This window comes from Oncorhynchus nerka, linkage group LG12 (assembly GCF_034236695.1).
Source record: "Oncorhynchus nerka isolate Pitt River linkage group LG12, Oner_Uvic_2.0, whole genome shotgun sequence".
Taxonomy (NCBI): domain Eukaryota; kingdom Metazoa; phylum Chordata; class Actinopteri; order Salmoniformes; family Salmonidae; genus Oncorhynchus; species Oncorhynchus nerka.
Window position 1 is genome coordinate 76,382,204 of NC_088407.1, and position 13,276 is coordinate 76,395,479.

General features: G+C 46.6%; 1 protein-coding gene across 1 annotated transcript in view; it reads right to left on the reverse strand.

Moving 5' to 3' along the window:
- The window catches only part of pals1a (protein associated with LIN7 1, MAGUK p55 family member a), a 53,931-nt gene that overhangs the window by 20,429 nt on the left and 20,226 nt on the right, over nucleotides 1–13,276 (reverse strand). Inside the window, 3 exon segments of the mRNA XM_029675868.2 lie at nucleotides 5,017–5,225; nucleotides 6,587–7,002; nucleotides 7,004–7,133. Coding sequence (XP_029531728.2) covers nucleotides 5,017–5,225; nucleotides 6,587–7,002; nucleotides 7,004–7,053 — 675 coding nt within the window. The 5' untranslated portion in view covers nucleotides 7,054–7,133.

The window sequence follows — 13,276 nt, forward strand, 5'->3', positions numbered from 1 at the left end:
ATGCAGCCCCAGGCCACGCAGGCCCAGGCCACGCAGGCCCAGCCCCAGGCCATGCAGCCCCAGGCCACGCAGGCCCAGGCCACGCAGGCCCAGCCCCAGGCCACGCAGGCCCAGCCCCAGGCCACGCAGGCCCAGCCCCAGGCCATGCAAGCAGAATAGTAAAATAACCACAGCCTAGGCCCCAGGTTCAGCTTGGGTTATGTTCATTAGGGCACGCAGCGTTTCTTATTGGTTACAGATGCCTTTTAAAGATCCTAAGCACATACCATACAAATTGCAACAAAAAACATACATACAGATGTGCTCAAATGTGTTGGTACCCTTACAGCTCATTGAAATAATGCTTCATTGCTCCTGAAAAGAGACGACATTAAAAGCTATTTTATCATGTATACTTGCATGCCTTTGGTTTGTCATAGAATAAAGCAAAGAAGCTGTGAAAATAGATGAATTATTGCTTATTCTACAAATATATTCTAAAATGGCCTGGAAACATTTGTTGGTACACCTTAGAAAATATAATAAATACTTGGATTATAGTGATATTTCAAGCTAATTTGTATCTCACTCACACACACACACACACACACACACACACACACACACACCTCCAATCTTGTAAACCAGTTATTCAGCCGATTTAAATGGACAGAAGTAGTCACTGAGCAGTTTGGTATCATTGTGTGGACCACACTGAACATGGACCAGAGAAAGGAAAGGAGAGATTTGTCTGGAGAAGGCACCCATCAATCCTAAGACAGCTGGAGCAGTTTGCTCAGGAAGAGTGGGCCAAACTACCTGTTAACAGGTGCAGAATGCACCCATCAAACCCGAGACAGCTGGAGCAGTTTGTTCAGGAAGAGTGGGCCAAACTACCTGTTAACAGGTGCAGAAGGCACCCATCAAACCTAAGACAGCTGGAGCAGTTTGCTCAGGAAGAGTGGGCCAAACTACCTGTTAACAGGTGCAGAAGGCACCCATCAAACCTAAGACAGCTGGAGCAGTTTGCTCAGGAAGAGTGGTCCAAACTACCTGTTAACAGGTGCAGAAGGCACCCATCAAACCTGAGACAGCTGGAGCAGTTTGCTCAGGAAGAGTGGGCCAAACTACCTGTTAACAGGTGCAGAAGGCACCCATCAAACCTAAGACAGCTGGAGCAGTTTGCTCAGGAAGAGTGGTCCAAACTACCTGTTAACAGGTGCAGAAGGCACCCATCAAACCTGAGACAGCTGGAGCAGTTTGTTCAGGAAGAGTGGGCCAAACTACCTGTTAACAGGTGCAGAAGGCACCCATCAAACCTGAGACAGCTGGAGCAGTTTGCTCAGGAAGAGTGGGCCAAACTACCTGTTAGCAGGTGCAGAAGGCACCCATCAAACCTGAGACAGCTGGAGCAGTTTGCTCAGGAAGAGTGGGCCAAACTACCGGTTAACAGGTGCAGAAGGCACCCATCAAACCTGAGACAGCTGGAACAGTTTGCTCAGGAAGAGTGGGCCAAACTACCTGTTAGCAGGTGCAGAAGGCACCCATCAAACCTGAGACAGCTGGAGCAGTTTGCTCAGGAAGAGTGGGCCAAACTACCGGTTAACAGGTGCAGAAGGCACCCATCAAACCTGAGACAGCTGGAACAGTTTGCTCAGGAAGAGTGGGCCAAACTACCTGTTAACAGGTGCATAAGTCTCATTGAGAGCTACAGAAAACATTTGATTGCAGTGATTGCCTCTAAAGGTTGTGCAACAAAATATTAGGTTATGGGTCCCATCATTTTTGGCCATACCATTTTCATTTGTTTTATTACTTACAATATTATGTTGAATAAAAAAAATCTAAAGCAAAGTCTGATTTCTATTAAATATGGAATGAACAATGGTGGATGCAAATTGCTTTGGTCAGTTTCAAGTTATTTCAGAGAAAATTGCACATTCTTTGTTTTTTGTGGAGGGGTACCAACAAATTTGAGCCCGCCTGCCCCATATGAAATGGATGACGTAGTACACAATAAAATGGGGACCACTTTTGGCTTGCGAGCATCACTCTCAGAACTACTGGCTGAAATTATACAAAAGTTCAATTTTAGCCAGTCAAGACAAAATCCCTCCTTTCCTGTCAAACTAAGCCTAACACTAAGCCTATGGGAGGTGGGTTTTTTACAAGGGTGGACACAGGCAGAAAACACCCCTCACTTAATTGGTCTCCTCCAGAGCAAGGCTAATCCCACTATGGTGTTGTTTGTGTCTCTAGTATTCTGGTGACGTGGTTCACATGAGGACTGGCCAATAGGACACTCCGTACATAGGAAACAAAAAGATCATCAACAAAAATAACTGGCCAAACTGGAATGCTAGTTGGCCCTTAACAGAGTACACAGCAGCAGAATATCTGACCACTGTGACTCAAAACTAAGAAAAGTTTGGACTACGTACAGATAGCCTTGTCTTCTCTTGAGAGCCAGGTCTGCCTATGTGCACACTGCCCACAAAATGAGGTGGAAACCAAGCTGCACTTCCTAACCTCCTGCCAAATGTATGACCATAGAGAAACATATTTCCCTTAGATCACACAGACAAAGATTTTAAAACAAATTCAATCTTGATAAAATCCCCTATCTATTGGGTGAAATACCAGTGTGCAATCACAGCAGCAAGATGTGTGACCTGTTGCCACAAGAAAAGGGCAACCAGTAGAGTACAAATACCATACCTGGAGTAAATATAACCTATATTTATCTGTTTATTTAGTTTCCCTTTCATACTTCAACTATTTGCACATTATAACATTTGAAAGGTCTATATTATTTAAAAACTTTTGTGAGTGTAATGTTTACTGTTAATTTCTGATTTATTTCCCTTGTCTATTTCACTTCCTTTTCAATGTAAACATATGTTTCCCATGCCAATAAAGCCCTTTGAATTGAGAGAAAGGCAGACAGAGAGACATAGTGAGAGAGTGCACGAGGCCCTATTGTGAGTTTCCCTTCTAGTCCAGGTCAGTGAGTTTGAGTTCTTGATTAGTTTGGGCTCTAATGATGGGGCGAGCGGAGTACAGGAGCTTTTCTGTGCTGCTGGCTGGGGCAGAATGTGAGGACAGGAGCTGTTCTGTGCTGCTGGCTGGGGCAGAATGTGAGGACAGGAGCTGTTCTGTGCTGCTGGCTGGGGCAGAATGAGAGGACAGGAGCTTTTCTGTGCTGCTGGCTGGGGCAGAATGGGAAGAATGAGAGGACATGAGCTGTTCTGTGCTGCTGGCTGGGGAAGAATGGGAAGAATGAGAGGACAGGAGCTTTTCTGTGCTGCTGGCTGGGGCAGAATGAGAGGACAGGAGCTGTTCTGTGCTGCTGGCTGGGGCAGAATGAGAGGACAGGAGCTGTTCTGTGCTGCTGGCTGGGGCAGAATGAGAGGACAGGAGTTTATTATGGTGTTTCATTAACACTTCTTCACAACACAGTGATTCCAGGCAAAGAGGCTTTCTCCTCAATCAAGCTTCATTAGTGGACAAAACATACAAAAAGACATTTGGAGTACTTTGTGGAGGTTCCTGTCCATTTAAAACCTCATACACGGCACAAACTCTGCTGAACGTCAAACTCACGGCTAGTAGGCTACCTAATTCAGGCAAAGGTTTCTACAACTCCTACTCGATTGCTTGTGTGCATCTTAGTGTGTGCATCTTAGTGTGTGCATCTTAGTGTGTGCATCTTAGTGTGTGCATCTTAGTGTGTGCATGCGTGCACATATTTTATATATATATTACACACATACATACATACATACATACATACATACATACATACATACATACATACATACATACATACGTGTGTGTGTGCACGCAAGTCTCAGTGTGTGTGCATGTGGTACAGTGGGGCAAAAAAGTATTTCATTTGCAAATAAATTAATTTAAAATTCTACAATGTGATTTTCTGGATTTTTTTTCTCATTTTGTCTGTCATAGTTGAAGTGTACCTATGATGAAAATTATAGGCCTCTCACATCTTTTTAAGTGGGAGAACTTGCACAATTGGTGGCTGACTAAATACTTTTTTGCCCCACTGTATATATTCCTGTCATTGCGTCACACAGACCCTCCCCAGTCCTTACCTCTTGGCCTCAGATCAAGTGTGTATCCCTCTCATTTCCTTCTGTTCTAGTTTCCATGAAGTCTGAGGTGGGGGTTCAGCCAAAGACCAGTGGAGCGACGCACAGGTTGATTTGGAATTGAGTATACAGGAGCACTAACCCCTACTGCCTCATTCTACCCCCTTCCCCAGACCCACACCATTCTCCCCCCCAGCCCCAAACAACCAACCTCTTCCCCCAGACCTACTCAATACGCTCCAGGTACAAGTTGCCCACAGGCAACAGATCCTAAGGTCAGCTTACTCCTCTGGAAATCCTACCCTTAACCATTCTAATGCAAAACACAAAACTGTCTCTGGATCAGCACCCCCCCGAGCCAGTTCATGTGCTGAGCCACTTCTGATCTAGGATCAGTTTTTTCTATGCAAACCCTACCCTTAACCCTGACGTAGTAATACCCCAAACTGACTGAGATCAGCATCTAGGTGTCATCTCCTGGGCCAGGCCCGGAGCGCGGTGTGTGTAGGGAATAATCAACGAGGGGCTATGCGTTCTGTGGTGAATAACGCACAACGTTGAAGGTGTCTGCCACATCACACTTGCTAAGACGGCTAAAATCTGCTAGTGAGCTGCTCAACAACTGTGACAAATGTATTTGAGAGAAAAGTGATCATTGTGGAACTTTATGTTTTCAATAAACATTGGAAACTAAATATAGTTTACATGCTGTCAACATTCTATTCCAACCCTCACTGTTTTGTCCCATAGTTGCCCAGGCGCCGGTTTTGTTGCTAAATACCCAAGCTGTCTGTAAGAGTGGGGAAGGGTGGGCTGGGCCGGTTCACGTGCTGCTGTGAGATCTGTAAGCCCTGATCTATGATCAGTTTACCCTAACCTGAACCGTTCTAATCAGAACACCCCAAATTAACTCCAGACCAGGACTCACCTCGTGTGCCAGGCCCTGAGCGCGGTCTGTGTGTGGGAAGGGCGGGCTGGGCCTGTTCATGTGCTGGGCCACAGCGTTGTGGATGTTGAAGGCCTTCTGGAAGTCAGTCTTCTGGACCAGCTGCAGCACCAGCTCCACGTCCTCCTGGCTCTGGCCGTCAGACAGGCAGTGCTGCACCTGCTTCAGGGACATCAGCAGCTCTTCCAACTCTGTACGGAGGAAAGTGAGTCAGGCATACATATACTGTACTGACAGGTCACCCATAGAAATACAGTACACATAAGCCAGACACACACACATGCAGAAAAAAAATAACAGTGAACTCAATTTAAAAAAATATATTTTTTTTTAAAGAGTCTGTTCCAAAACATTCTGAACCAGGCTACACAATGGTTGCCCCATCGCTGTTCTTGCCTGCTCTACCACTCTTCCTGCCAAGTTAATAACGCGTCGTATAGCCCGCCTGGCCTAACGGGTCACGTAGCCCGCCTGGCCTAACGGGTCGCGTAGCCCGCCAAGACAGGATATTAATAGCTGGGATACAACTCCAAAATAAATCAAATTCTTCAATCTTACCAGCTCTCTCAAATCCAGACCCCTCTTTTAGGCATATCTGTCCAGTGTAAGTAATACCAAAATAAGGAGAGGGTTGGTGTGTCAAAGGCGGTATGATATTAGGAGGCTAGTGTCATCTCATCTGATGGAGGACCTACTGTCTCTCTCCATATAGTTTTTTTAGGCCAGGCGGGCTACGCGACCTGTTAGGCCAGGCGGGCTACGCGACCCGTTCGGCCAGGCGGGCTACGCGACCCGTTCGGCCAGGCGGGAGATGGGGCAGCCACTCAGGGAGAGAGAGCAGCCATTGTACCCTAGTTCAGAATGTTTTGGAACAGACTTTTTAATTAATGTCCCCTCACAGGGCCCTCCCCTCCCCCCGAGGATCACTCACTCACAGAGCTTTAGAACAGGAATGCACCCACCATAGGCCTACAGACTAGGGGGGGTGTTGTGTCATTCATAAGCCTACTTGGAAAAGTGAACTTGGGTTAAGAGACTGAGGGAAAGCCACAGACCGACACAAAGGATACATGTGTACTGAGAGAAAAGAGATGGATGATTATAAAAGCTAGAGATGTCAAGGTCAGGGCTATTAAGCTGTCATTTTAGTCTGGTTTGTGTCATGTGTCTGTCTGATACTGATGTGTTGATGCTGCAGCTTGGTCCAGGCCTCTCGAAGAGATGTTTCTCAACGAGACTAACCTGGTTAAATAATAGCTTTATGCTGTTATGACAGCTCTAGAGGTGTATTCTGAATTCTAGATGGACCCCACCCACTCCTGTAAATCTAAAAAGATCAACTTAAGCAAAATGGCACTTCCTTCACCACACTATCTGAGCAGTAATGTTGCCATACTTACATAGTGTGGTTGATTTTAAATTCAGCAGGACACAACCACCAACTTGTTAGAACTCTATCTTGGCTAGTGACCAGAGACTGATGCCAAACAACGGGCACTTAATAGAGCATTTAATATTGTATATCTTTGTTATCATATTCAGTCCTACTCACCCAGTAGAGTGGGGGCCCCCAGGTTGGGTGGCAGTCCCAGTGGCCCTCCAGGGCCCTCGATGGGGTCGAAGGTGGGGTTATCGATGCCCACCTTGGGGTTCTGAGACAGCTTCTTGAGCCGTATGGAGGCGGTCAGATCCAGCTCCTGTCTGTTCCTGCCCTCTTCCTCCTTCCTCCTCCGGTCTTCCTGGTGCTGACGGATCCTCTCCAGCTGGGCAGAGCGCCTCACAGGCAGGGTACGGGCACCCAGGTCCCCCGGGCAGTCCACCGCCATCTCCCTGTGCCACTGCTGGGGCTCCTCCTGGTTGGCCTCAACTCCTCCTCTTCCGTCTGACTCAGTCATGTGACCGTTCATATAGGATGTGGTTATCATTATCACCCTTGCTCCTTCTCCTGCTCCTCCTCCTCCGTGTGTGTGTTTGCAAGTGGTTGGCTGGGGGAAGCACTATGAGGTGTGATTTCTGCATGTCCGGGACCCAGCGGCCATGACACCCTAACTCACTACTGATGACTCGGCAGATGCTGGGATTCCAGGAGGGAAGGACACCTGCAGAACAGGAAGAACGGTTAGTATGGTACTGCAATGCTGTTGGTCACAGACAAACCACAACATAATACAGCCACACGACCTTACATTTCAATACCAGGGATTTTTCTGCCATTGTAATCTTTGGGCAGGCCGCCTAAGCGTTTATTTTCAGGCCGCCTGAGTCCAAACAAATGGAAATACGATCTCAGTATTAACATAAAATTTAAAAAAAAAATCAGATAAAGTTTGGAGAGAAGTGGACATAATTCCAAAAACAATTCATTTTAAACTGCAAAAATGTCTAAGCTCCATGGAGAAATGTGTAGAATTGCAGTAGATTGGCATACAAAAACAAATGTCTCTACATTGCGAAGATGGGGCATCTAAAATGTACCTGTTCCCATTGGCCGACCACGCTCAATGCCCCGCCCACCACCTAAGCCCATTTTTTTATCCAGAAAAAAAATAATTAGCTTTTTACACACACACCTCCCCAGCCAACATCGAAAACCTCTACTGGTCACGATGGCAACACCCACCTGTAGCACGCGCTCCAGCAGGTGTATCTCACTGATCATCCCTAAAGCCAACACCTAATTTGGCCGCCTTTCCTTCCAGGTCTCTGCTGCCTGTGACTGGAACGAATTGCAGAAATCGCTGAAGTTGGAGACTTTTATCTCCCTCACCAACTTCAAACATCTGCTATCTGAGCAGCTAACCGATCGCTGCAGCTGTACATAGTCTATCGGTAAATAGCCCACCCAATTTACCTACCTCATCCCCATACTGTTCATATTTATTTACTTTTCTGCTCTTTTGCACACCAGTATCTCTACCTGTACATGACCATCTGATCATTTATCACTCGTGTTAATTTGCAAAATTGTAATTATTCACCTACCTCCTCATGCCTTTTGCACCCAATGTATATAGACTTTTTTTCCTACTGTGTTATTGACTTGTTAATTGTTTAGTCCATGTGTAACTCTGTGTTGTCTGTTCACACTGCTATGCTTTATCTTGGCCAGGTCGCAGTTGCAAATGAGAACTTGTTCTCAACTAGCCTACCTGGTTAAATAAAGGTGAAATAAAAAATATAAAAAATATCCCCAACCCACTGTAAACAACCTAAAATACACTTCAAGTGGAACCCAGAGACGAAGCCATTTACACACGTGGAACCCAGAAAGAGTAGCTGCTGCTTCAGCAACAGCTAATGGGGGTCCTAATAAAATATTACAATACTAAATAAGCCAACCAAAACAGAGACACCAAGCTACTACAATCTGTGGTCACTGCTGTTCTCTACAGGTCCCTCCCTCCCACTGTGGTCCCTGCTATTCTCTAAAGGTCCCTCCCTCCCTCCCTTCGCTATCCCTGCTGTTCTCTACAGCTCCCTCCGCTGTCAGTCTGTCAGCTGGTTGAGCCAGACCAGGCCAGACCAGAGGCCATTATCACTCAGTTAATCACCTTATATTACATACACAGACTGTTTTAAACCAAACAAATACCTCAGGCCTCACACACACTCGCAGGCACACAAACAGAGTCTCACAGTCAGTCAAACACCACACACACACACACTTTTAACCCTTGACCCACAGACACACTCCCCTCTCCAATGGATCTCTCTGACGAAAGGGTCAAAGGGCACTCAGAGAAACAGCTCTGCAGTTTTACACTTCAGAAGTAAAACCTTTAGGGCTGTCCCCGACAAAAAAACTAAATCCTGGTCGACCAAGTCATCTGTTGTTTCAACTAGAGGTTGACCGATTAAAATCGGCAAACGGGTGATGATTTAACAAAAGCGCATTCGTGGGAAAAAAAGCACAATAGTTTCACAAATGTACCAAACCATAAACATCAATGCTTTTCTTAAAATCAATACACAGAAGTATATATTTTTTAAACCTGCATATTTAGTTAAAATAAATTAATGTTAGCAGGCAATATTAACTAGGGAAATTGTGTCGCTTCTCTTGTGTTTATTGCACGCAGAGTCAGAGTATATGCAACAATTTGGGCCGCCTGGCTCGTTGCGAACTGTGTGAAGACCGCCATAATTTGCCAGAATTTTACATAATTATGACATAACATGTCAAAGCAATATTTATGGTTCCGTATTTCACTGAAAGAATAAACATTTTGTTTTCAAAATGATAGTTTCCAGATTTTACCATATTAATGACCAAAGGCTCATATGAACTTCCGGCGCCGACAGAGATGGCCGCCTCGCTTCGCGTTCCTAGGAAACTATGCAGTTTTTTGTTTTTTTACGTGTTATTTCTTACATTAGTACCCCAGGTCATCTTAGGTTTCATTACATACAGTCGAGAAGAACTACTGAACATAAGAGCAGCGTCAACTCACCATCAGTACGACCAAGAATATGACTTTCGCGAAGCGGATCCTGTGTACTGCCTTTCACCCAGGACAATGGAATGGATCCCAGACGGCGACCCAAAAAACGACTTCGTAAAAGGGGGAAACGGAGCGGTCTTCTGGTCAGACTCCGGAGACGGGTACATTGTGCACCACTCCCTAGCATTCTTCTCGCCAATGTCCAGTCTATTGACAACAAGGTTGATGAAATCCGAGCAAGGGTAGCATTCCAGAGGGACACCAGAGACTGTAACGTTCTTTGCTTCACGGAAACATGGCTCACTGGAGAGACGCTATCGGAATCGGTGCAGCCAGCGGGTTTCTCCACGCATCGCGCCGACAGAAACAAACATCTTTCTGGTAAGAAGAGGGGCGGGGGCGTATGCTTCATCCTTGCCTACGGAGCTGTGAGGGGAACGGCACCTCAGTACCTCCAGGCTCTGATCAGGCCCTACACCCAAACAAGGGCACTGCGTTCATCCACCTCTGGCCTGCTCGCCTCCCTACCACTGAGGAAGTACAGTTCCCGCGCAGCCCAGTCAAAACTGTTCGCTGCTCTGGCCCCCCAATGGTGGAACAAACTCCCTCACGACGCCAGGACAGCGGAGTCAATCACCACCTTCCGGAGACACCTGAAACCCCACCTCTTTAAGGAATACCTAGGATAGGATAAAGTAATCTTTCTCACCCTCCCCCTTAAAAGATTTAGATGCACTATTGTAAAGTGGCTGTTCCACTGGATGTCTTAAGGTGAACGCACCAATTTTTAAGTCGCTCTGGATAAGAGCGTCTGCTAAATGACTTAAATGTAAATGTAATGTAAATGTGTTAACGTGACGTGGTGTGATCATAACAACATACAGGTACTCAAGTCCTTCTGTTCACCTGATTTAGAATTCCTCACAATCAAATGTCGACCGCATTATCTACCAAGAGAATTCTCTTCGATTATAATCACAGCCGTATATATTCCCCCCCAAGCAGACACATCGATGGCTCTGAACGAACTTTATTTGACTCTTTGCAAACTGGAATTCATGTATCCGGAGGCTGCATTCATTGTAGCTGGGGATTTTAACAAGGCTAATCTGAAAACAAGACTCCCTAAATTTAACAGCATATCGATTGCGCAACCAGGGCTGGAAAAACCTTGGATCACTGCTATTCTAACTTCCGCGACGCATATAAGGCCCTGCCCCGCCCTCCTTTCGGAAAAGCTGACCACGACTCCATTTTGTTGATCCCTGCCTACAGACAGAAACTAAAACAAGAAGCTCCCGCGCTGAGGTCTGTTCAACGCTGGTCCGACCAATCTGATTCCACACTCCAAGACTGCTTCCATCACGTGGACTGGGATATGTTTCGTATTGCGTCAGACAACAACATTGACGAATACGCTGATTCGGTGAGCGAGTTCATTAGAACGTGCGTTGAAGATGTCGTTCCCATAGCAACGATTAAAACATTCCCAAACCAGAAACCGTGGATTGATGGCGGCATTCACGTGAAACTGAAAGCCCGAACCACTGCTTTTAATCAGGGCAAGGTGACCGGAAACATGACCGAATACAAACAGTGTAACTATTCCCTCCGCAAGGCAATCAAACAAGCTAAGTGTCAGTATAGAGACAAAGTATAATCTCAATTCAACGGCTCAGACACAAGAGGTATGTGGCAGGGTCTACAGTCAATCACGGATTACAAGAAGAAAACCAGCCCAGTCACGGACCAGGATGTCTTGCTCCCAGGCAGACTAAATAACTTTTTTGCCCGCTTTGAGGACAATAGTGCCACTGACACGGACAGCAACTAAAACATGCGGACTCTCCTTCACTGCAGCCGACGTGAGGAAAACATTTAAACGTGTCAACCCTCGCAAGGCTGCAGGCCCAGACGGCATCCCCAGCCGCGCCCTCAGAGCATGCGCAGACCAGCTGGCTGGTGTGTTTACGGACATATTCAATCAATCCCTATCCCAGTCTGTTGTTCCCACATGCTTCAAGAGGGCCACCATTGTTCCTGTTCCCAAGAAAGCTAAGGTAACTGAGCTAAACGACTACCGCCCGTAGCACTCACTTACGTCATCATGAAGTGCTTTGAGAGACTAGTCAAGGACCATATCACCTCCACCCTACCTGACACCCTAGACCCACTCCAATTTGCTTACCGCCCAAATAGGTCCACAGACGATGCAATCTCAACCACACTGCACACTGCCCTAACCCACCTGGACAAGAGGAATACCTATGTGAGAATGCTGTTCATCGACTACAGCTCGGCATTCAACACCATAGTACCCTCCAAGCTCGTCATCAAGCTCGAGACCCTGGGTCTCGACCCCGCCCTGTGCAACTGGGTTCTGGACTTCCTGACGGGCCGCCCCCAGGTGGTGAGGGTAGGCAACAACATCTCCTCCCCGCTGATCCTCAACACGGGGCCCCACAAGGGTGTGTTCTGAGCCCTCTCCTGTACTCCCTGTTCACCCACGACTGCGTGGCCATGCACGCTCCAACTCAATCATCAAGTTTGCGGACGACACAACAGTGGTAGGCTTGATTACCAACAACGACGAGACGGCCTACAGGGAGGAGGTGAGGGCCCTCGGAGTGTGGTGTCAGGAAAATAACCTCACACTCAACGTCAACAAAACTAAGGAGATGATTGTGGACTTCAGGAAACAGCAGAGGGAACACCCCCTATCCACATCGATGGATCAGTAGTGGAGAGGGTAGCAAGTTTTAAGTTCCTCGGCATACACATCACAGACAAACTGAATTGGTCCACTCACACTGACAGCGTCGTGAAGAAGGCGCAGCAGCGCCTCTTCAACCTCAGGAGGCTGAAGAAATTCGGCTTGTCACCAAAAGCACTCACAAACTTCTACAGATGCACAATCGAGAGCATCCTGGCGGGCTGTATCACCGCCTGGTACGGCAACTGCTCCGCCCTCAACCGTAAGGCTCTCCAGAGGGTAGTGAGGTCTGCACAACGCATCACCGGGGCAAACTACCTGCCCTCCAGGACACCTACACCACCCGATGTTACAGGAAGGCCATAAAGATCATCAAGGACATCAACCACCCGAACCACTGCCTGTTCACCCCGCTATCATCCAGAAGGCGAGGTCAGTACAGGTGCATCAAAGCTGGGACCGAGAGACTGAAAAACAGCTTCTATCTCAAGGCCATCAGACTGTTAAACAGCCACCACTAACATTGAGTGGCTGCTGCCAACACACTGTCATTGACACTGACCCAACTCCAGCCACTTTAATAATGGGAAATGATGTAAATATATCACTAGCCACTTTAAACAATGCTACCTTATATAATGTTACTTACCCTACATTATTCATCTCATATGCATATGTATATACTGTACTCTAGATCATCGACTGCATTCTTATGTCACTAGCCACTTTAACTATGCCACTTTGTTTACTTTGTCTACATACTCATCTCATATGTATATACTGTACTCGATACCATCTACTGTATGCTGCTCTGTACCATCACTCATTCATATATCCTTATGTACATATTCCTTATCCCCTTACACTGTGTATAAGACAGTAGTTTTGGAATTGTTAGTTAGATTACTTGTTGGTTATCACTGCATTGTCGGAACTAGAAGCACAAGCATTTCGCTACACTCGCATTAACATCTGCTAACCATGTGTATGTGACAAATAACATTTGATTTGATTTGATTTGATTTGATTTGCTTACCGCCCAAATAGGTCCACAGACGATGCAATCTCAACCACACTGCCCTAACCC